The 23,568-nt window shown below is 39.4% G+C and overlaps 2 protein-coding genes across 5 annotated transcripts in view; one reads left to right on the top strand and one right to left on the bottom strand.

Annotated features, from left to right (window-relative positions):
• The first annotated feature begins 33 nt into the window (after positions 1–33).
• SLC66A3 (solute carrier family 66 member 3) lies at positions 34–9,637 on the top strand. 2 transcript variants are annotated; one of them, XM_032683829.1, is made up of 7 exons: positions 34–279; positions 2,344–2,426; positions 2,865–2,934; positions 3,555–3,612; positions 4,752–4,872; positions 5,963–6,004; positions 7,882–9,637. In XM_032683829.1, the coding sequence occupies exons 1-7, from the start codon at positions 137–139 to the stop codon at positions 7,968–7,970; spliced, it is 606 nt and encodes a 201-aa protein (XP_032539720.1). In that variant the 5' UTR covers positions 34–136; the 3' UTR covers positions 7,971–9,637. The 2 variants fall into 2 exon arrangements, with proteins under 2 accessions (XP_032539720.1, XP_032539719.1); XM_032683828.1 differs by lacking the exon at positions 7,882–9,637 and adding an exon at positions 6,603–7,874.
• Positions 8,177–23,568, bottom strand: part of ROCK2 (Rho associated coiled-coil containing protein kinase 2) — a 106,492-nt gene continuing 91,100 nt past the window's right edge. For all 3 annotated transcript variants that reach the window (XM_032683823.1, XM_032683824.1, XM_032683825.1), the window contains 2 exons: positions 19,718–19,821; positions 8,177–18,506 (listed from right to left, as the gene is read on the bottom strand). In XM_032683823.1, the coding sequence (XP_032539714.1) occupies positions 19,728–19,821 (94 nt within the window). In that variant the 3' untranslated portion in view covers positions 8,177–18,506; positions 19,718–19,727. The remainder of the gene's footprint in view (positions 18,507–19,717; positions 19,822–23,568) is intronic.

Raw genomic sequence — 23,568 nt, forward strand, 5'->3', positions numbered from 1 at the left:
GTGACGGCCGCCCCGGCGCCGGCGTGGCCGTTCCGGGCGGACTCCCCGCCACACCCCGTCACAGGCTCCCCGTCCCGGGCGGGCTCCCCGCCACACCCCGCCCGTCACGCCGCACGGCGGGTTCCCCGTGCCCAGGATGGCGCTGACGGTGCTGGACGTGGCGCACTGGAGCACATGGGCGGTGTGTGCCGTGATCAAGCTGCCGCAGCTGGCGGCAGTGTTGCAGGCCGGGTCGGCGCGGGGGCTCAGCGTGAGCAGCCTGCTCCTGGAGCTGGCCGGGTAAGGCGGCGGGGGCACACGGGGACAACGCTGCGTGTTCCCCCCGATCTGAGCAGTAGGTGCGGGAGCGCGGCGGGAAGAAGCGCTGGGGCCGCGGATCCCCTCGGCCGGGGGTCCGGGGCGCTGCGGCCACGCTGCTGCAGCAGCCAGGGATTAATTCCTTCCGGCGCGGCTCGGGCCAGGCGTGAGGGCGCGCTGAGGGGCGGCTCGAGGGGCAGCGAGCACACCCCGCTGTCTCGGTGTTACATCGCTCCGTTCGGGGCCAGCCCTCTCTAGGAGAGCCCAGAGAGACTTTGGAGAAGGATCTTCCTGTTTCTAAAGTGATTCCGCGCTGTTGTTTAAAGGGCAACCGCTTTTATAACTTGTCCTATACGACGCGTGTCGCTGGAGGTGAGAGCTGCTGAGGGTGCAAGCCGTCTGTTTGGGTTATTGAGTGGCCCGTGTGCCCTGTGGTGCAGGTTGTACTTGTCAGACAGGCTCCCCTCACCCAAATCAGTAAAACATAATCATTCTTTAGGAAAATTATAAGCCGTGTCAAACTCCAAAGACCTGTCAGCCTGTAATAAGCTTACATAGGCTAGGCTTATTAAATCTTGCCTAAAGAGGATTGTATGGAATGAAAAATAAATAAACTTTGTGCATGCACATTCAGATGTAGGTACAAGTGAGAGTAAATACCTTGAAAAGCCTCATGTTGGCCAAACCGATGGATGGAGGTGGGCAGAACATCCAGCCAGATGGCTGCTAGCTCCCTGCACCAGGCTAAAACAGGGCTTTTTATTCGGAAAAATCCCCTCACAAAACCGGCATGTTGTTTCTGAACTCACCCGTGACGTCTTCAGGCAGGGGCACAACTGCTGACCCTGGTCTGGCATTTAGGTGTACGGACATCTCAGAGTTAATTAAGTAAATTCTAGTTCCAGCAGAGATTAGTGACCCCACAGCTCCAGCCAGAAAGTGGTTGCAGCATTTTAAAATCATTCGTGTGCATTAAAAAAGCTTTGTAAGTAACGTTTCAGATGAGCATGGCGAAGCCATAAATGTCTCCTAAGCACCTGTGTGATAACTATGGTACCCACACCACTGCAGTGTGGGTCTTCTTTGAAACATTTATTGGGACTGTTTGTTTACTCAGTAGACTATTTATCCTGCAGCTTTTAAAGACTTTGAGTCCAGTTGCAGGGAGCTTTAGGACTACTGGTGCAAGCTGGGATGGTTCTGCAGAGTCAGCATGCAATGACAAGGCAGAGGAGTGATAGATAAGCATGGTGTTGATGGCAGGGAGTCTAATTTGACTTTATAACAAGGAAGTTCAAATATTTAAATTCTGAATACTGAAAGAAACAGTTTCTTCCAAGGCAGGCTGTTCCTTGTGCCATATTTCTACCCTGGAAACCATAAATTTTTCCTTACATAAAATTGTTCTCAGAGTCCTTTCTCTTTCCTCTGTGCAGCCATGAATTTTCTGTCTAACCCCATGGACTTGCAGGAGAGTGGAAAGTAGAGAAAACATTATAAAAATTCCGTTCTTTTCAGATACTCTGTTTTGGATTGGCAGGAAGGAGAATTGCCATTGTTTGGTGCACTTAGGAACAGACTCTCAGTCTGACTAGTAGAGCTACACTGGGCAGTCTCTTACAGTATAGTCTAAACAGCTTGGAAAACATTTTCTATTCCTGTAAAACTTGCTTAATGTAGAGATTGAACCACGGGCATAAATAAATCTGAATTATCCTAGAGGTGCCAGGGTTCTTGGAAAAAGAAGGTATTTCCTAGGTCTGGAAGCCTTTCTTTCTTTCTCACCAGTTGTAATTAATAAAATTATGCCTTACACACTCTGCCATTGATGAGAAGTGTGTGCAGCTCTCTACCTCTTATTCTATTTGAGGGTCACAGAAATAGATTACAGGATGATCAGGCTTGCACTTTGTGCCCAAATTTGTTTGATCAGTTTGACAGCAGGGGCTGTCTTGTGCCTTTTGACACCACCAAAACAGTAAAAAGTTGTGAAGGCGCTGTTGTGTCCCTTTGTGCAGTCACCTTGTTTTGTATCTCTCTGTTCAGCTTCATTGTGTTTCTGAGGTACCAGATCTACTATGGTTACCCTCTGCAGACATACCTGGAATACCCCATCATCATTGCACAAGGTAATTTTTTAAAACCATGTTTTGGAAATTAAACGGTTCATTCAGCACTCCCAGGCTCTGCATGTAGGTACAGTACTCCACTGCAGTGATGCTGGAGTTGGGGGGGGGGAGTGAACATCTCAAATAAAATTGAATTCTTATAAATTTCATTAAAAGAGATGGTAAGGTAGAGGAGAAAGACCAAATTATTACAAAGAGTTGCAGTGTAAGCGCATCCTTTATGCAGTACCTCCATGTGGGAGAGAAACAGTTTAAACACTCCAGACTTGATGAAAAGCTTTGTTTTGGAGCTTGCAGTATTTTGGACATTAAGCCCATTTGAGAGACAGAGCCTGTAAGAAAGGAGTTGCCATGGACATGGTGCCCAGTGGAACAGTCTAGGATTGCGTTCGGGCCCTGCCGGTCCCTCGGTGATGAGCTATCTTTCATTTGTTTCAGATGTCATTCTCCTTCTGTGCATTCTGCATTTCTTTGGAAAAATGAAACGAGCTTTGTTCTTTGCAGTTACGTATCCTTTGATATCTGGGAGTTTTGGTTTATAGAGTTGTTTGATAGTTCTTTGCATAGCAGCTATGTCATCATTTGTTTTGTGCTACTGTTGTAAATCATTTTCAGCCACTCCTCAATGTGCATTCCACATTCACATGCTGATTTCTTGGATCACAGTAAATCTCCACAGGAAGTAAGCTTCATATGTAGCTATGCTTTAGAAGACTACCAACTGATAAAGAGTAAACCCAATTCTTAATTTACATCTTTGCTAGGGATGCAGAGTAGAAACGACAGATCTTTTTTCTTTGATTCCCGCCCATGCACGTTATACTTTCTATGATGAAGATAGCAGTGTTTGTTTGTTTTTAAATAGGACTTCAGTTTAAATCTCAAATCTTGTGCTTTGGAGCAAGTTTTGAGAAACTACAGGCAACTGCTCAACTGAAGACAGTGTGAAAAATAGGAACACTTAATGTTTCAACCAGTGCTTAATATGTTTTATCTGGATTGCATAGTCTGTTACAAAGTTTCAATAAGATTGTTTCCAGATGTTTTAAAAAAATCTAATTCCTCAGGCAGTTTTGAGAACTTTGTATCCTAGAATTTTCAGTGCTATGAAACTTAACTTAATGTAAGATTTTGGGGGGGCTGGTACATGCTAACACTGCGGAAGTGGATAATAGACCTGGCCATGGTAAGTGCTGCATGTTTATTTGAAAGTAGGTCTTCATATGAAATTACTTTTTTTCTGGAAGTCTTTATCAGTGGAATCTCTCCTTATATTTGTCATTGGAATAAGGACAACTTTAGCTTTCAGAACAACCAACCAGTTTTCAACTGGTTCTCTCTTCTATGAGTAGCTGGAAAACATCAGTGGCAATAGAGACTCTATGGTGAAAAAAAAAGGTATGTTCTAAGGTAAAGTTGCTAATTAGTGGTGCCTTAATTAAAACTAGGAGATGTTGAGATTCTATTGCCACTTTAGTCCTAATGTCATAATCCCAACCAATAAACCTTTAACACAACAAGAAGAGAATGGACCGTCAGTCAAAGCATTTGGAACAGGACATGTAAAATAATTTTTCCCCTTTAGTCCTACAATTTTGCAAGAAAAATACCATCTGATAATGCCTACATAGGTTAAAGATGGTCTTTTCTCTTTTTACCAGAAGAGAGAAAGTAAAAATGTAATTGAGATGAACTGGAGTTGCTAATGCAAAAGATGATACAAATGGGGATAAAAACTTCTAAGCCCAACTCCAATCCTTACTTGCAAAGAAAATCTGGGCATGGCACAAAGGCCTGTGTGGAGGTGCTCTCTACCTGCTGCCTTTGCAAAATCCCCTTTAAAAGAGTGACAGAGTGAATAGTGCATTCCTGTTATTATTTTTTTCCCTCCAATTGGACTAATTTTCCACACATTCTTGTCAGTTTTCTCATTCCTTTATGGTTTGGTTTGCCAGACATAGTGGTAACAGATGGTCTGAATCAACCTTGCTGTTTAGACTAGATCAGTCCCATTTCAGCTGACTTTCATAAACAGTTTTATGGAGCAGGTTGAAAAGCTTTTTTCGTTTCTTTGCTTTTTATTGTATTTGCCTATATCAAGCATTTGCCAGCAACAGTAGCAAATGTGCTGCTCTTTGAGCCTCTTGCCTCAGAAATCAGTCCCTTGTTTCTGGCAACTTCCAGTTTTTGCTTCACTGTTCCTTAGTAAGAACCAAAGCACTTGGGTTGCCAAATACCAGCATTTATTCTAAGTGAAAAAGCTAGTTCTGTTCAGATAATACAATAGCAGAGGTTCTTTCTCTTTTTTTTTTACCTGCTTTTCAGAACCTGTGCACATTCATCAGCGCAGCCAGTAAGCTGGTTCAGCTGTGGTGTCTCTGGCAGACCAAAGATTCCGGACAAGTGAGCGCCTTGACCTGGAGTATGTCTGCATACACCTGTGCAAGTAAGCCATGGGCAACTTGGTGTCAAGTACTGAGTTCTCCTAATGCCTCTTTCCATAGGTATTTACTTATAGGTAAAGATCTTGCCTGAGTTTCCCTTAATGCTGACTCCTGAGACTCTTGAAATCAAGTTTGACACAATGATATAAACCAGTGACTTAAAACCCACGTGAATATGGCCAAGGGAACCTGAGTTGAAATAACTGAAAGGCTGTCTTTATGAAGAAAAGATTTCCATGTTCTAGGATTTAATAAAATTACAAGTGATCCAGCATGAAAAGGTGCTAACACTTGAGTTAGACAATCAGGCAATGCTAATTTTGAAGCTACCTATAAATAAGTACACACTGATAAATACCATTAACTCGGTGGCTACATGTAATTGCATTTCTGGACAGAGAATTTAAGAACAGTGATTTGTAGAGTTCCTGTGGTAATTCCCAATGGTCTGTATGAACAGTTCTACAGCTTTTTTCAGAAGTGCCAGTGCCTTTCTCATCTTCACAAAACTTGTTTAAAATATTCTCACTATAAAACACAGTGATGCTGGATCTATTTCCACATGAAAGTTAATAATTAGAAGTTTTGGTATGTTTGCTGAACAATGTAAATGCTTTTAGTCTGATGCAAATGTGAACTAATTAACGTTTAGGTCCATTGTGGGAAGGAAAACTGATTTCCTTGTATTTGCAGAAGGCTGAAAGCACACACCTGGACATTCACAATGGTTAAGTTACTTGATTGTGGGTGTAAGTCACTGTCAGCTACTGAAGGAGGGGCTGAACAGAAAGAAAAGCAGTATCCTCTGGCCACATCCAATCTATATCTATGTGATAGATACAGATATAAAAGTTCTAATTATGGCTGTGATTTTCTCATTGAAAAAGACCCTTAATACATTGCCACTCACCTTTGAGAGCATGATCTCTGAAGCTAAAATAGTGAAGAGTTGGATGTACTAAAAGTGGGAATATCTGTACAGTGTATATTTTCATGGAAGATTACCCTCTGTTGAAAAATAGATATTTCATCATTTTTTAAAATTATAAATATGTCATGTGTTCCACTAATCAGATTTCATTCAATTTACAGCAAGAATATTTACAACTGTAGTGACTACAAATGATCTCGCAGGTGAGTAAAGTTTGGAACTGCCTTTCCAAGGGAACAGCTGCCACAGTAGTTTTTAGGTCTTTTGTAAAACAGCTAAAAGGTCGCAGAAGAACAAACCATGAACATGGTGGGTTAGCATGGGAAGGGAAGGAGTTGCCAAAATAAGTAGCACAAGATTACAAATCAGGAAAATACATCAAGAAAAAAAAAACCACGAAAAACTGCTCACACATCACATGGTACAACTGGTCCAAAAGATATTATTTTTTTCAATTGGCAAAAGCACTATAAAATTAATTCTAAAACTAGCAGAGTAAAGCATTAAAAATCTTTACTATTTAACAAAAAAATGTAAAATATAACTTAAAAACTCTGTAGTAGTTGAATGAATTTTTCAAATAGGAAGTGCTTCTATTTCATATTGAAGGCTTTCTGAATTAAAAATTCTTCTAGAAAACTAAAGTTCAGCTTAGTATATGAATAGTAGTTAGGCACAACATTCAGAAGAAAGTTTTGGCAGGCTGAAAATGAAATGGTAGGCTGGTAAGAAACTCATAAAAATTGACTTAAAATATATAATTTGCAGCTGTTTTAATTATGAAGTAAATTTACTTAACAGGTTCTTACCATCCTAAGAAAACTGCAAGAGCTAGGGAGTGTAACAGATTTTTCAATAAATGGTTTAAAATCAAGACTTGGTGGATGCAAGAACAGTAACAAAATCCCTTTGTGCTTCATCTGCTGGTTCCTTGTTCTCGTTCAAAACTGCTGTTTCATCAGAAGCATCATTTGAATGAATTATATCCTTTTTAAGCAGCACATTAAGGCCGCAGCTTTACAAGCATTTCAAGCAGCTCTTTCACTGGAAAAGGAGTCCCATTTCAATCCCCCATTTCCACTCCTATGCTTGCTGCTTTCCTTTTGCCAGAGTAAGGAGTTCATGGGGCCATGATGTTAACTGGGTCACTAAAAATTTGGCAGAATGCACGTGCAGGAATTTAGTCAGGGTCAGGTACTGAGCCCACCTCACCTGCAGCTACACACACACACAGAAGTGAGAGAAGTTCACTGCGGGGAGGGAGGAAACACCAGGAGAGTAAAGCTGGCTCTGGGTAAAGCTGATGTATAAAACCCAGCATCATCCACTTTGGAACAGGGAAGAGACAGCAGCAAACATCGATGCTGTGCTGCTCTAATGGAAAATGTTTCCAGTTAACTTGTAACACTTGTAACATCCACATGTACAGAACTGTCAAATATCTCATAGTTCTGAAACAAAGTTTTGTGTGCATTTCTGTGAATATTCCAGTTACCAAACAGACATTAGACATACCTGTACTTCAACCTGTGGTCTTACAGGTAGAAGTACTATGCCTATGGTTTTTAAAAGAGCTGAGTTATTCAAGGTACTGAAAAACTGATTTTTTTTGTCAATTGTCAGATTTTCCATCATTAAAATCTGACAGATACAGGTTATTTCCTGTCTCCCAATGGCTACACTTAACAGATGGCAATAGAGACTAATCCCTTTATTATAAACAACACATGCAACTCTAAAGGACGTGATCTGCGACTCTGAGTTTAGCTTTTGCTGTAAATAAGAATTAATATGAGGCTACTCACACTTGTACTACTCTCCTGGCTTTGTTAGAAAATAATTAAATGTACTGCAGTGTATCATTTTCAGATATCGCTGCAAGCGAGTAAGTGCTAAATGCTCTTTTCTGTTGTATTTACACTCAGAATTTCTGGGTTCCTGAATATAGTAATTAAAACTAATTGGCTGAAAAGAGTTGCAGAATAGGAACCAGCAAAGGTTTACAAAACAACTTGTCCTGTGAAAATAACAGCAGTTGGTTTTTTTTTATTAATGCTTACAATATTTTTTTCCCTTTTAGTTCTCATCCGTTTCATAACCATGCTCATTCTCAATATTTGGGTCACAGCCACAATCCTGCACTACAGGAAGACTAAAAAGACCGATTAGAAGATACTGATTAACACACATATCATTACCATGAAAAAACCCAAACCTACGATTAAGCTTGAAGAACAGAACAAAGGTTGAGGAAGCTCCCTGTCTCTCTCAAGCCTAATATTTACCCCTTAGCATACTTATACTATGTACAGTTCTTACAGTATAGTATCTTCATGCTTACTTTATCTAAGAAATAATTTTGATAAGATACTTAATTTAAGCAGCATATTTTTATTGGTCATTTCAGACAAGTTTCACTAATATCACATTTTCTCTGGATTTTTTTACTACAATGTATTTTGTAATTAGATGTTTATATATTCTTGTATCACTTCAGTACTTTCTGGTTACATATAAGCAATTTTCTTCAGTTATACATGATCAATTTTGTACCAACATACCGACTTGTCTTTCTGCTGCAAGATTGAAAAACCACAACAGATGTTTGTCTTACAAGCAACTCAGTTTGACATTAACTATCTGTATTTTAGGATGAAGAAAATCTGAGTCAAGGCCCAATCCAAAATAAGGTTCTAAATGTCTTTTACTAAGTCACAAATCCACTTGGGATTGTAACACTTACATGCAACACTTAAATAGTACAATTTATACAGCTGATACAGGATACCCTTGGTCACTTTCTTCAGTATACCCAGTTTTTATTGGATAAGAGCAGAAACTCAACTATGAATTCTTCTTTTTCAACCTGAGCTCTCATTCACTGAACATACTGTTTTGGGAACGTCAGAGACTAGAATGTATGGGAATTAATGAAACTGACCAACAGGTAAAAATGGTGTTCAAGCAGAAGTTCCTGAACCGATATCCAGAATCCCCAAACACAATCCATACTGGCAGTGACCTGGCTACATGTGCACCTTGATGCACCTCACAGACTCATCTCCCATGGTTGGTCAGTTTTTGGTGATACTGCTCTGTGGTTCATTAGTTTTTGGCCTGTCTGTGCTAAAGGGTATTGAAGAACATAGACTTCACTTAAATTTTTACTTCAGAGATTCTAATCAATTTGCAGTACTTAGAGTAAAACGGGGCAAAAGGGTATTCTTGAGAACTATTAACGAGATTTTGCCTTTGGAAGCAATGCCTTCTAAACCAAAAGTTACATTAGTAATCACATATCTTGTCTTCATTTCTCATTACATTCTCATTACATCATTTCAAAAGAATTCTTACGGTATTCTGTTCATTGGCATGTACAAACCAAGGCACCCTTGATCCCAACACTCCTGAAAACTATGGGAAGACTATATTGACTACATCTGAGGCAGGTTTTCTTTGCAACATGCTAAATTGTGGGACTCTTGTGGAGGAGCAGGATGTGCAAAAGCAGATGTTTCCACCAGTGAACACTCAGCAATCAGACTGGGATGTTCAGCATCAGAAAACAGCTGCTTCGTTTTTAGAGTGGGAAGGGGTGGGAAGAGATGTGTCTTGAATCTAGATTTCATGTATCTCACATTATTGAGGGCAAGTCAAAGATGAGCATTTTTACTGCTACAATAAATCTTTCTATGTTGGTTGAGAGATTAACTGTAAACATTCTGTTACTGATTTTACTAAAGCTGTGTAAAGTATCTGAAGTGGTCTAAATGGTGGCAGGTGGCATGTGGTACATTTTTCAGGTGATATTAATAAATGCTATTCTTCAAGATTGATAATGTCATTCTTACAGTTAATTTTCATTGCATTTGATTTTTTATTCTGTTTTCATATATGGAGAGAAAATGAAATATTCATTACAGGTCATAAATGGGCAGCTTTTACCCTAATTATCTGAAGCATCAGACTGAATATTAACCTGTCAAATGCTAAAGAGCTCCAGCATCTTAAAATGAAAAAAAGAAACACACCTAATTTTTTTTTTTAAATTAAAGCCTCTTCATGATAGAGAAAGATTTGGATGGAGTTCAAACCCCCTCTGTTATTGACATGTTTCATACTCCTGAGTGATGCTGCAGCAAAGTGAAGCTGCTCCATTTTTGGTTTGAGAATCAGCACCTTAATTTGGTTTTTTCCATCATAAAATGCTGAAAACGCATTTAAGAAAGTTCTTAATAGGATACGTAACATATTTTGAATAAATCTCCTTAGAAGCCTGTGTGAAAAAAAGACTGAGGAAAAGAAACAAAGCTGGGTAATTCATGAGCTAAGGTAAAGTAATTTTGTGGACTTGGAAAGCTGGACCATGAGTTCTCATTCAAGCTGCAAGAGATATGGAACAAATCAGACAGTAGCAGTTAATAGTTTTACACACTTTTTTTTCCTCCCAGAGAGTAATTTCCTTCACTTTCGTAAGCAGACATACATTCCAGTTCTGGGCAAGCCCCATGAAAGCGCTGACCTTGTCTTTTCCAGTATGTAAAGCATAATCTTCTCAGTGGCTGGATTAAAGGCAGCAGCTTTAGACAAGATACACAAGGAGGATAAATCTTGTTAAACTTGTCATTCATCAGTATCGGGTGGACACAAGTTGGTTGCTGCTTAATGCAGCAGTGAGCCAAAGGCAGGCAGGGAAAGCTGCTTGGATTTATTGCAGTGGGTGTAAGCCAGTAAGCCACTTTTGTTCACGGGACTGGAAGTAATAAAGCTCCATTCACAGATGCTGCGTGAGTGTGGAATTACACACTCCGTGTCTAATTGCACCAGTTCACAACATGCTCACAAGGTAACACAGCCTGTCCTGTCCTGGCTGACAAAACCTGGGCCCTGTCAGGGCTTTCAAAAAGTTTGTTTCCTTGCGTGTGAAAAGACAAGCTCTGAATTCCAGTACAGTCCACTGAACAACTCCAAATATCTCCAGCTGTGGATATGATGAACTGTGACTGGGCATTTGGCAACAGGTAAGCTACAAGCTCACTTTAACTGTATGAGAGAAAGCATTTACCAGATTTACTATCCAGAGGAAGGAATGAGGACGTGACTCGAGGTAGCAGGCTGTGTGCCTGAAAGTGAGGATGTGAACAGTGTAAGATGCACATAGTTTATTTTTTCTGAACTGTCCTCAGTGAACAGCAACATCAAACACGTGCAAAACCATCTTCTCCCCCACCCTCTGGGCCTTTCTAATACAGGGCATTTTGTGCAGAGTAAAACTGTGCACAAAGATGTGTTTCTTTGTGCTACTCTAATCCAGCAAAGGATGCTGTTGCTTGGACTGCTCAGGAGTCCCTGTCCCTGCCTGACCCCCAAGCCTCTCTTACTGGCTTATGCTGTGCACGTAGCTGCTCCCTATCCTGGCTCTGCTAATCTAATCTATTAAAAGAGGAGAGAAAAGAGTAGGGCAGGGAGGCAGCAACGCTCCCAACCACTGCAGCTCCGAAGGTGGATTTTAGTGCAGTTTGACTTTCTGGAGGAAGTAATTCGCAATTAGCTGAACAGTCCCAATCAGCTTAAAACTTGCAGAATGGCTTCATTCACTTCTTTAAATGAGGTATCCTCCACCAAACAATCCTTATCTATTTAGGGGCATATGTAAGGCAGAGGGGGGGGGGGGAATTAACCCCTGAGAGCTCACAGGAGGAACTATTACAAATGAAAAGCTACACAGATGTGGAGATCAACTCAAATGAGGTAGTTTGCCAGCCATGTATTTTCTCCAATGATAAATAATAATTACTCCCCTCCAAATTCTCTTCAGGCTGGTTTGTTCCACTCCCTTCCAAATTCTTCGATACTTGGAATTCATATTTATGTATTAAGCAGAACATAAAATGTTGCCTTCATCAATAATAATGCTCTGAGGATGTCTCAGTTTGGAAGGTGAGAAAGCTGAAAAAAAATCTTAAGATGTTATTAAGTTCTTGATTTGTACTGAATTTTAATTCGCTTGATTTTGAGCCAGAGTTCTCCAGGATGCTTCAGAGTTCTCGGAGGTGATAGCTGCTGAGGTCAAACAGGTGTCTGGGAACCACAATAAACATCACCTAAGAACGTGACAGCTCATCACTTGAGATGGATCCAATTGCAAGATCTTGGCAGTCTCAGAGACCTGAGTCCTGATGGACCTCAGGTGTTTCCTGCCTGATGGCAAGATAGACATACAGATATTTTCAAGTTAAAGATGTCAGCTATTCCATTCTACACTGGAAGTGGTTGGGGCAAACACCATCTATGTCTTGAAAAATAACCCAGTCTTTGGACTAGGGGTAAAATAAGAGGCTTTTTAAATTATACTTTTGATGAAATTTAACTGGGGATACCTGAAAGACAATTTAAATACCTGTCAAAATGTTGTTAACACCCTGTTTTGTTTCATTATTTCAGCTCGTAACTGTCTTAAATTGTCAGTAGCCTAAACAAGTACTTCTGTGCATTATGTGCTATCACCGACTCACAGGGAGGGAACGTTAAGTGGACAGACATCTTGTTTTATCTGTCAAGTATTCTGGAAACTGATGTAAAGAACAGAACCTGCACCAGTCTAAAATGTGACAAGAGAAGTTAGCTAATGATAATTCTGATTTAAACTGAATAGTAACATGGCTCCATGCTGAAAGTCAATCCTACTTACCACCTTACTGTAACTGCAAGTCATCGGTGCATATGCCTGCTCTGCGATGTACAAGAATTCTGCTTTGGAATTTAGAGGCTCTGGCCAGCAATACCAAGATGCTGACCTGACTCAAATTATATGAAAATCATAAATGGAAGAATACACATCCTATGCCTCAGCGTCCTCTCTGTCATGTACATCATGACTAATGAAGCACAAATTGAGCTCGTGTAAAGCATATTTTAAGTACCCAATTACTGTAAAGAAATTCTTTCACCTTTGAGCAACTGACTAAATAAAGATTCCAGTGGTCTGACTTTCAAGAGAGCGACTTATCTTGTGAGATTTAAATTTTTTTTCCATGATATGCACTGTTGGCACAACTTTCAGTCCTCATGGACTCTGAGCTCAAGGATACTTTCCTCTCTCAGCTTTGTTTTTTTTTTTTTTAAGCTTGCATGTTTGCCCACCTTCCAGTAATACAACTCCCATTGCTGTATCTCTGAACAGGATACGAAATGTGCAGGGGAGCCTCCTTATTGTATTTATCTAGTCCTTCCATCACTGCAGAGGGGGGTAATGGCTACACAGGTCCTACTGAATCTGTTGGCCTCCAGGACATAAGGACTGTAAAATATGCTGGACATCACGCAGACACATGAGGCCATGGGATCCAGCAAATAAATGCAAGTCCTGAAGCTGCAGCCAGACCTGCACCCATGTGCAAGATCTGCTTTGAGAGTCTATTGGAAAGTGGAACACAGCTGAGGCAAGCGACACCACCAGGGCAAGCAGATATGAAACAGGGCTCAGACAGTGGGACTCCTGGCTCCTTCAGCCTCAAAAAAGTTATTTAATATCTCAGATACCTCCAGAAAACATTTCCACCAGTTCACTTGTTAATAAAAAGTAGCACATATCCAAGGCAATTCAGTGCCTGAAGTTGGTGACCCAAAGGAAGAGGATTGGCAGTGATCTCACAAGCCTGATGTACTTCTTATTGGGTGGCCATGCTTACCCAGTGCTGCAACAGCATCCTGGGCAAAAAACACCCCAAAGAGCAATGACAAATGACAAGAACTAGATGACCTACGAGGCCCACTGGTACACAGTGTAAGAGTATACATACAAACAGGCTCACATCTCTGAACAAACACCGAAGGCCTCGACCTCAAAATGGGGCAACAGACCAAAGCATCACATGTGGTTGTCTTGTCTGTGACAGCATTTCTAGGTAGCTCCTTCAACAAATGAAATTACTGTGCTCTCTGCCCTTTCTTTTCAGGGCGACGTGTTTCCAGATTTCTTTAAAGTATGCGGGACTACATACATTTATAACTTTGAAATTTTGCTGCCTTTCACTGTGACTTTCCTTTTGAAAGATCACTTTTATCATGGAGCTTCTCTTAAGATTATTGGAGCAAAACCAGCTGCAGTCAAATCCAAAGCTTCACCCTTTCATTAGCAAGCAGTATCGTGTCTTTCCTACCTTTATAAAACAATGCTTCCTTCCTACAAAGGGGCAAAGATTCCAAACACCAATCTTCATTAATAAGGCCTGGTAATCAGCATCCCTGTGCCAATAAATTACAGTTCCTCTGCATCCCCACTTCTTGGAGCTATGGTTTTACAGTGAGATTTTCCATTCACTACAGTAGTTTCTGGGGACAATTAGGCTCGATGTGTTAAGCCATGGTGCTCTTTTCAGCCACATACATCTCAATAGACTCATCTCATTTCTCAGATGAGAATGTCTGAGTATATTCCTGTCCACTTGATAGGCAACTTCAACCAAGAACACAAACTAGTTTCAGAACGACTCCATCAACATCTTTTACAGAGATCCAAAAGAAGACTCCTTCCTGCTCTTATGGAGGATACTTCTAAGCAGTAGGAAAAACCGCATGATCCTTGGGATGCTGATAAAACCCTAAGTGGTTCAGAAGCTAATCTTAAAAATAACAAACAATGTTTTCAGTTTAAAGTGTACTACATGCAGAGATGACAGTCCATAAAAAACTGTAATGCACTGAAAAGGCACCAAGCCTGTCAAAGTTCAAGGAGTGTCTGGATGATGCTGTTAGTCATATGATTTAGTTTTAGGTTGTCCTGTGAAGAGCAGGAAGTTGGACTCCATGATCCTTATGGGTCCCTTCCAACTTGAGATAGTCTCTGATTCTATGATATAATAAATTAACCCTTATTTTAACATCAATGCTGAGGCAAACTATCCAGGAATGTGAAAGAGACTGAAATACTCAAGTTCACTGAAGTGGACCATGTACTGTTATGTTCACCTGCCTCAGAAACAGAATTAGGAGACAGTAAGAGTTTGTAAGAGCAATGCAGGTAAGAAGTTTGTTTTCATATACATTCCCCCTTTTCAGAGCAGCATCCCAAATATCACCTCACAAGCACAGGATGGGTAAAGGCACTTGAGACCAAAATATATAAATCCTCTTCCAAGGATAATTCTCTCAAAGCTAGATGGGAAACTAATAGATTATAAGATTACAAACACAAATGCTCAAATTTCTCATGATCACTTGACATTGCCTGAGAAACTAAAGAGAAAAAGCATACAATTTCACTGGCAGCTTTCCTGGCCTTGGTGCCTTCAGAGAGCCACTGAATGTCTGTCAAAATGTAGGAGGTTCAGTGCCATCAAGAGGTAGTAAGAGATCTGGACACTTGCAGTAGAATTTCAGTGATGTTTTTAATCTGGCCCCTGTCACTGACTGCCGAGATCCACGGGCCTCTTGCATGTTTCCAAGTCCTACATGGTATGTGATTCTGTGTCACATTTTGGTTACAGCATCAACCATGCTCAGAAGCACAAGAACCACAGTTTTCCTCTAGTAAAAGCAGACGTGGTGCTGGATTGCTGGTAGTGCTGGGAGGGGCTGTGCTTTGGCAGGAAACACTAGAAGTAGAGAATTGCAGCACACAACTAGGACGGAAGTGGAAATCTCCTTGCAGAAAGGTCTTTCTGACAACTGACACGGTAACTCCAACGGGGTCTTCCTGTCCAGCTTCTCTGCTGGTGAGCTTTTGGATTGTGAACTAAAGAGCAACTTCCCTACAAGTGTCCAAAGCTTCTGGATCCAAGTTTGATCCCTGATTTTTCCAGAAGGTTAATCTGCAGCTTGGCTATGCTACTTGTTTACTCTTGTGAAACAAAAGGACTTGCAGTGAGAGAATTTTCTATAGATAAATCATTCAGGCCATAAAAATGTTCTGTTTGCTGGGGCAACCCTGTTACAAAATGAAAGTGTTTAAACATCTGTGGCTTTCAAGACAAATATTCTTTAGTTAATGAATATACCCTTCTCTCAAAAATGTTAAAAGGTGGACAATAAGGAAACAACACAATCTCCAGGAACTGGCATTTAAGAGTTCTTTGCGTTTCACAGCAGGACAAGTGAGAAGAACAGAAGAGCGGCTTTGCCTTTTGTGTCCGGTGTACAAATCAAGGTTCATACACATCATACCACTGGCCTTGAGGAACTGGTGCTAAGTTAGCCCTGCTCTGAGGTAGAGGTCAGAGCACAGGACCTCCAGTGCGCTCTCTCAGCCTCTATTGCTCTACGACACCATCTCAATACAGCCTGCTGTAATGTATAAACGCACAGAACGTATAAACTGGGGCCAGTAAATACTATAATATAGTACATTTCCTGAAATGTCAGGCTTAACAGGGCCCCAGGGATTAACAGTAAATGAGGGCAGGCCAGGGAGAGAAAAGTGCAACAGATCCAGCCCCAGCAGTGGAGGAGCTGCCAAACAGCTCCCCTGGAGTCTGCGCTCCCTCCTCACACAGGCTTTGTCCTTGCCTTTCCCATGTCTGCCGCAGTAGTTGCCTCTATAATTAAATTCAATTAATTACCAGCTTCTCAAGTTCAGGAACTATTTTACCTTACTCAAATAGTTTATTTAAAAATATATATATAATATTCTCCAATTCAGAAAAGGATAGAACTTCCCACAATGTAACATTTTTTTATATATATATATAAAATATTTATGCATTCAGTGAACGGAAACAGTTTTACTGTATACATTTTTAATGTTGTTCTCTATGCATATCTGCATCACCTAAAAATATACCGTATTTCTGTAAATCAAAACAAGCAGGGAAAAAACACTGTAGCTGTGCGCTGGGTTAGAATACCTAATAAAAAATGATATGAAAGTTTTAGCTTCGATTTTAAGAACTCACAAACAACATTTTACTTTGTGAGTGCATAAATAGAAGACTGAATACATTCTGGCTCTGTCAAGCTGAACTGTAGTAGAGGTTACAAAATGTAAATATATTTTTTAATTTTCAGTATTTCAGTGTTTCCAAGTTCACTTTTCATGATAGTGTTAAATAAATCATGGTCCTATCCTTCCAAACATTTCAACACTCTTTAAAAAACAAACAAACAAAAAATTTTAAAGTGAAATGTCCTCCTTCATTGAAGTGTTAGATCATATTTTAAATTACTGCACTCCCACACAATATTTTATATATATATATATTTTAAATATATATATATATTTATATATATATATATAAAGAGACCAAATAGGAGACTATATTTTTTACTGTCAATATGTTTAACATCACATACTGTAGTTGTATAAAACATGCATTTTCTGGGATAATTATGAACATATCATGAATGAGCCCACATAAATTATATTTTTTGTACAACTCCAAGTTAAAAAAAAGAAGTCAGATTAAGTGCCTCTGAGGCCCTTTCTTCCCAGCTATCAGTTCTCAAAACACACTACTGAAATATTTATCTATGCCTACAGCTATGTGCTAGAGAACCAGATTAAAACTTTAAAATACATCTACAGTATGTTTTACTTTTCTTAAAGTTTGTGACAGTCCTTGGATATTGTGTTGTGAAATGTAAAAATAGTCACAGATTCTTTTTCTTTCCAGAAATAAAAAAAAAAACACATCTAGGAGAGTATGCAAAAACAAGGCAAAATGAAGTTTCATAGCACTTAATGAGGGTTAATATAAGTCAATAACTAGTATTGAGGTTCGTAAAAAGGGCTGGATGAGCAGTTACATGTACAAGCAAATGGTCTGGTAATTCCAATGCTCTCCGACATTGTTTCTGTAACCAACACTTCCCCACCCTTAAAACCAGTCAATATACATTCAAAATAGGCTGACATTGATATACTTACTAGGTGTAAAAATAGTGCACTATTTTTTCTGCCACAAAGCAAAATTGCATTCTAAGAGCTGGTAAACTTTCTTTTTCCTTAAATAGAAAGAATGGGCAAAAAAAAATTGAAAAAAGTTTAAATTAAGGCAATTAGACAGGTAAAACAGGACTGCCCATGATGACGTACAGCTGAAATTAGTACATACTTCAAACCTATACTAGCTGCTGAACACTGACATGCAGCTTCTGATAGACGTGTATGAATGATATAAACTTCAACAGTATGGCTTTATACAAGTGCATAGTTGCAACTGCAATAAGTAACGGTATCTGATTAATAAGCATAAAAAAATAAAGTGGAAAGATTTTTAAAACCCTCTTGCAGTATTACAGTACAATATATATACACAGTATAATGGTCACTTCTTACAGATGCAGTCTATATCACTATGGTGGATCTTCCTCCGGTTCTGGTTGCAGACGTGCTGGTGGCATCTTTACAAAAGCTGAGAAGTCAGTTTCTTCCATTTTAATATTCATTCCTCTCGATCCTTTAATGAAATGTAGTGTATGTGTCTTGCCAAGAAAGCTTTTGTGGAACAGAGTTTAAAAGGTTACCTAACATATCCTTTTACTATTTGCCAACCACTCCTCAATTGATCAGTCACTTGGGAGAATACAGGAAAACCCTCAGAGATTAGTAATTTATATTGCAGCAAAAATGTAAACCTCTGATATATATAGCACAATCTCTCAGGAAAATATATATTTTTAATATATTTTGGGATATGTTTCAGTCTTGCTGTAATGGGAAGAAAATTATCACCTTGAACTGTGTCTGCATTCACGGAAAGCAGTTAGCTGAAAAAGAAGCAGGAAGGTTGGTCAGTAAATGCAACAAATGTAAATCTGACAAAAACATACTTCTCCAAAGTCTTAATTTAAGATGGGCTCATCATCATACTTGGGAGAAATGCATCCAACAGCATTGTTACTTAAGGACAGCACATCCTTAGGCATTATGATCCCAAATCAGTTAAACCCCCTTATAATATATGAGGGTACAATATGCACAAGGTAATAGTCACTTCTAAAAGATTAGTGACTTGTAAGCTTTTAGTACATAAAGATGCAGTATATTTAATTAAAGTAATGCTTGTTACTGTGAACGCTAAGCTGGTTAATTCCACAGGAGCTGGTGTCTCAGTTCCCTGAGCACAGCTGAGGTGCAGCCCCAGTGCTGCTGCCATCGCCCCTTCTTTTATATGGCTGAGACAAACCTCACATACTGTTTGAAAGAATTCTCAGGCATTTAACATTTAGAGGTTTTTTTCTGTGTAAATGAAAGATTGCATCAACATATAAAATTATTAAACTGAGATCTATAAAATAGGTAACACTATTTCCAGTACATTCACAATTAAGCCGTGGGACAAATTAAATCACTGCGATGGCCGGATCTTTCCTAAAGCAGTCAAGGAAACCACATCACAGAAGCTGCAAAGCCCATTTGTTTACATAATTTTCAAATGCATGGTTAGGTACCCAGAAAGCACAGCACTGCAAAGGAAAGCCAAGTCAAATTCACTTCAGAACACAAGGTAGAAAAGCAAAATGCAGAACTCCACTGATTTCATGTCTGCTAGCCATAGTCAGTTTATATTAAAAGTTTAAAAATGAAAAGTATTTGTAAATGCTAAATCTATTTGAGCTAAACATCCAGCTGCTACTATCTTCCTTTTATCCTTCAAATACTCTCTGCTGAGGTTAAAAGTATTAGCATTATAGATGAGCAATGACTGACAACAGCAGGGGTTTTTTTTCAGGCAGGCAGACATGAATTTGGAAAAAAAAAGATCTAAAATTAGAAAAATGAAAACACTGACAAAGGTAACAACTTGTTCTAATGAAAATGACTCCTCTTAAAGTTCAACATCACGAACAGAATCTCATTTTCACTGTTTAAAATATTAAAATGAGATCTTGTATTTTCTCTGCTTTGAGAAACAAAATCCAACATAGCATGCTGTATTCAAAGGCAAACAAATCCATTCCTCTCTATTTAGATTTACCCCTTATACTTCAGAAATCAAAAACATCGTCATCATCATCACCATCAATATCATCAACATCATCAAATGACCAATCCCAGTCCTTAAATGCCAGATCAAGTAATCTGCAACAGGAGGGTTTGATGTTTAATGAGTGTCACACTTCTATGAAAGTCTTCCAAATTCCTTTTGTTATCATTAAACCTTTTTAACTAAAAGACTATTTTAGGTAGATGGGTTTGTTCCTTTGTCTGTCATGGAATATCAAGATTCAGTTAGTGTTCATGTAAGCTAGGAATATTGTACTCATTGAAAATTCATCTCAAAAATCATTTAATTCAATATAGAACACTTACCATATTGATTTTTTTCCCAAAAAAATTTCAGTAGGAAAGACCAACAAGTACATTTTATAAAATTAGCTGCTTTTTGTTTTGCTGCTGTTCTTGTTGACTCAGGTGGTTTTATGCTCTCCTTTTATCTCTTTCCAGACAACAATGCAAAGCTAACAATTTTTCCAAGAAAATCAAGTAATTTTGATTGCTGAACAGAACAATGAATAAGAAACCTTCCTCTAAACATACAAAATACAGCATTATTTTACTGTATCCCAAACAGCGTGATTACACTATACAGCTATTCTGTAGCTCATGGCTTAAATCTAAGCAATGCCAAAAAAGAGGATATATCAGCTTGTTCTCTGGGCCTCGCTGTCTGTGTTCCTTCTATGGTCACTACAGAACAAAGAAAGCAAGGCAAACTCTGTCAGCAAATGAGTCATTTTACTTATTTAAGATATTTGTTTTGGGATGGAGTGAATCATTGTCTAGAAGCATTCATCTCTTTCTGTAGTTATTGAAGGATCTTAGACAAATATCTTAAGTAGTAACTTCTCAACTACTTTAGCTACAAGAAATGAAACCCAGTCTAGTTGTCTCTTCAGTGAGCTCAAAGGACTTTTAATCAGGATTATAGGTCGAGCATAGGAGGCAGGCATAGAAACCTTACTCTAACAGAGCATCAATGTAAACAGACTACACTGTTTAATATAGTTAATCACATGCTCTAAACAAAATGGGTTTCAGGAGGATTTGCATTTTTAGGTTTTAAACTATTTAAACCTTTAAATGTGATATACCCCTGAAAAGGCTCAATATTAATTTGTTATATAAACTACAGCTATAAAACTTAATTAATTAGGAATTAAAATACATTAAAGTTGATTTTTTTTCAATTTGAAATTATTCTTTTGGCATGATTGAACAGACAGCTAAACAGAAGTTATATGGTCTGCAGGAAAATCTGGTTTGCCCTTTCTTAAATCATCACAAAGAACAACAGCCATGAAAACCATGGTGAAACAATAACTGTGTGAAATTCCTAGGAGGGACAGCATTTTTAGGACCATGCAGCTTGGAAGGAAGCTCATGAAGTTTCTAGCCCAACCTCCTGCTCAAAGCAGCTACAAGGCAAACCCAAGATGCTCAAGGCCTTGTCCTGTCAGGTCTTGGAAGCCTCCAGGGATGGAGCCTGTCCAACCTCACCAGCCTGCCTCCCTGCATTGACTTTTCCTTCTATCCAGCTGGAAAGTCTCTTGGTTCAAGTGAGCCCCTTGTTTCTCACCCTCCCACCACGCAGCACTGCAGAGCCTGGCTCCGTCTCTTGGATACCCTCCCCACAGGCCAGGGCAGGCTGCTATGACAGTCCCTGGAGATGTCCTTCATCCAGGCTGAACAAGCCCAGCTCCCTCAGGCATCTGCTCTGACCATCCTGGTGGCCTCTGCTTGGTCCTTCCCCGGTGTGTCATTGTCTAGCTGGAATTTCAGGGCTCAGACACAGAGGCACTATCTTGCAGCAGACTATGGAGTGAACAGAGGTGGATAACCTATTCCTTTAATCATCTGGCTGTGCTCCTTTTGGTGCAGTCCCAGAGCCTGCCCTGCTGCCAGGACCCACTGCTTGTCCCCAGCCACTCAGTCCCTATCTTCATTCTTAATAAAGTTCATAAAGGAAAATTAATTATTCCATATGGTAAGCCCTTCCACAAAAGCCTCATAGAAACACCAGTCAGATATAAACTGGCCATAGCCATTACAGTAATTTATGAGTATGTGGTTTCTTAATTAAAGGTGTTTAAATCCCTACAAATTTCCACTGGTTTGACAGACCTGCATTAGTAAGGTGATAGGTGACATGACCTCAGAGAGCTACACTTTTCATCTGTTAGGTACATTTGCAAAGCTAACTTGGAAACTTTAACTGAAAAAGTAAAATGGTTTACATACAAAAATATTCATCCTCCCCCTTTTTTCACCAGTATAGAATGGTAGAGTAAATACTGTGTTATTATACCATTTTGTACAAAAGGTCATGAAGATTAAAAAAAGGATGTTGGAAGGAGAAAAATTATTTTCAGAACATCTAAGAATAGCTATTGAAAAAGAATAAGAATTTATAATATACCTTTACATATAAACAGTAAGAAACAGAATAATGCTACTAAATTAGACTGTAAACACAGTCTAATTTAGTACAGAAGAAAAGCATTCTGCTTGTCCTCCAAGTTGTCATGAATGTTTCCTTGATTCGTGCTTCAATCCTATCATTGATATTTTCGTTAGTTTTGCACAAAGAAACTCTTCAATAATGGGTCCCTAAAAAGTGATTAAAACCCTTTTTCCTTCATAATTATAATAAAAAAATATATTAATTTAAAATCCAAATTATGAGGTCTGACTCTCTTTTAAATACGTAAATTAAATCACCAAAAATTAGACTGCATGAAAGTTAGGAGAGAAGTGAAATTAAGTTAATTCAAGTCCTTTCACTATGCATTTCCACCCATTAAAATACCAATATTTGTTTAAGATGTAACTCTTCACAGCATAAGGATGTTTTGGAGTAACAGCAGCATCACAGCAAGCACTTCCCTGCATTCCCTCCTGTAACTCTGGCAACTCAACCAACCCTGTTCTCACCCAGCCAGCTGAGACACTGGTGCCAGTCTGGTCACAGACATAAGGACAGCAATCCTGTGTAGCCACTGCCAAATTACCTCTCTGGAGAAAAATGTTAAGCCTTTGCTGAACTGTCCATTGTTGCTGGAATACTGTAACAAACAAGTCAGGCCAACCTTTTCACAGGCTGCCAGCAACTGGGGACTGATAAAAGCACAATATTAGCTAGTGCTGCAGGTCATGAAAAAGGTACACTGGAAGAAAACCAGAAACTCTGTACTGTGCAATCACATAAACGCTACCTGCAGAATGCTATCACTTTTAAGAATCATGAGCATGAGTCCTTCTAGGTTGAATAAGGAATTGAAACCAAATTCTCTCACCCTTTGGGTAAATGACTTGACCAAATATTGACCCTCTGCCTCCCATCTTCCTGCTCTCTTTCAAAAAGCACAAGTGATACTCAGACAGGTGCCTGCCACTACAGCAACAGGCTCTACACTGTGGAACCCGTGTGGGCAGAGACACAGAAGCAAGATTCGCCATATCAGCTGTGTGCTCCTTTTGTACACTAGGACAAGAACCCTGACAAAGCTCTTCCTAAATGGAGTCAGACACAGAAATATATACATTTGGTCAGATGAAACACACATAAACATACAAATCCCCAATCAACTGTCTAACTCTAGAGCAGGGCAGGAATTTAAACACATGCCTCAAAACCGAGCAATAAGAAACGAAATACAGGTAGTTTTTTTTGTGATGTGTAAGGCCTTCTAGACTGCTTTTTGAAGGCACCTAATTCTCTCCAAGGTTCATCAGAACCACAGACACCTAACATCATTGCTCAACTTCAAATCAGGTACTGTAGTGGCCACATTGAAAATTTTTAAACTTTTTTTTTTTTAAAATCTT

The sequence above is a fragment of the Chiroxiphia lanceolata genome, chromosome 3, assembly GCF_009829145.1.
Source record: "Chiroxiphia lanceolata isolate bChiLan1 chromosome 3, bChiLan1.pri, whole genome shotgun sequence".
Classification (NCBI taxonomy): domain Eukaryota; kingdom Metazoa; phylum Chordata; class Aves; order Passeriformes; family Pipridae; genus Chiroxiphia; species Chiroxiphia lanceolata.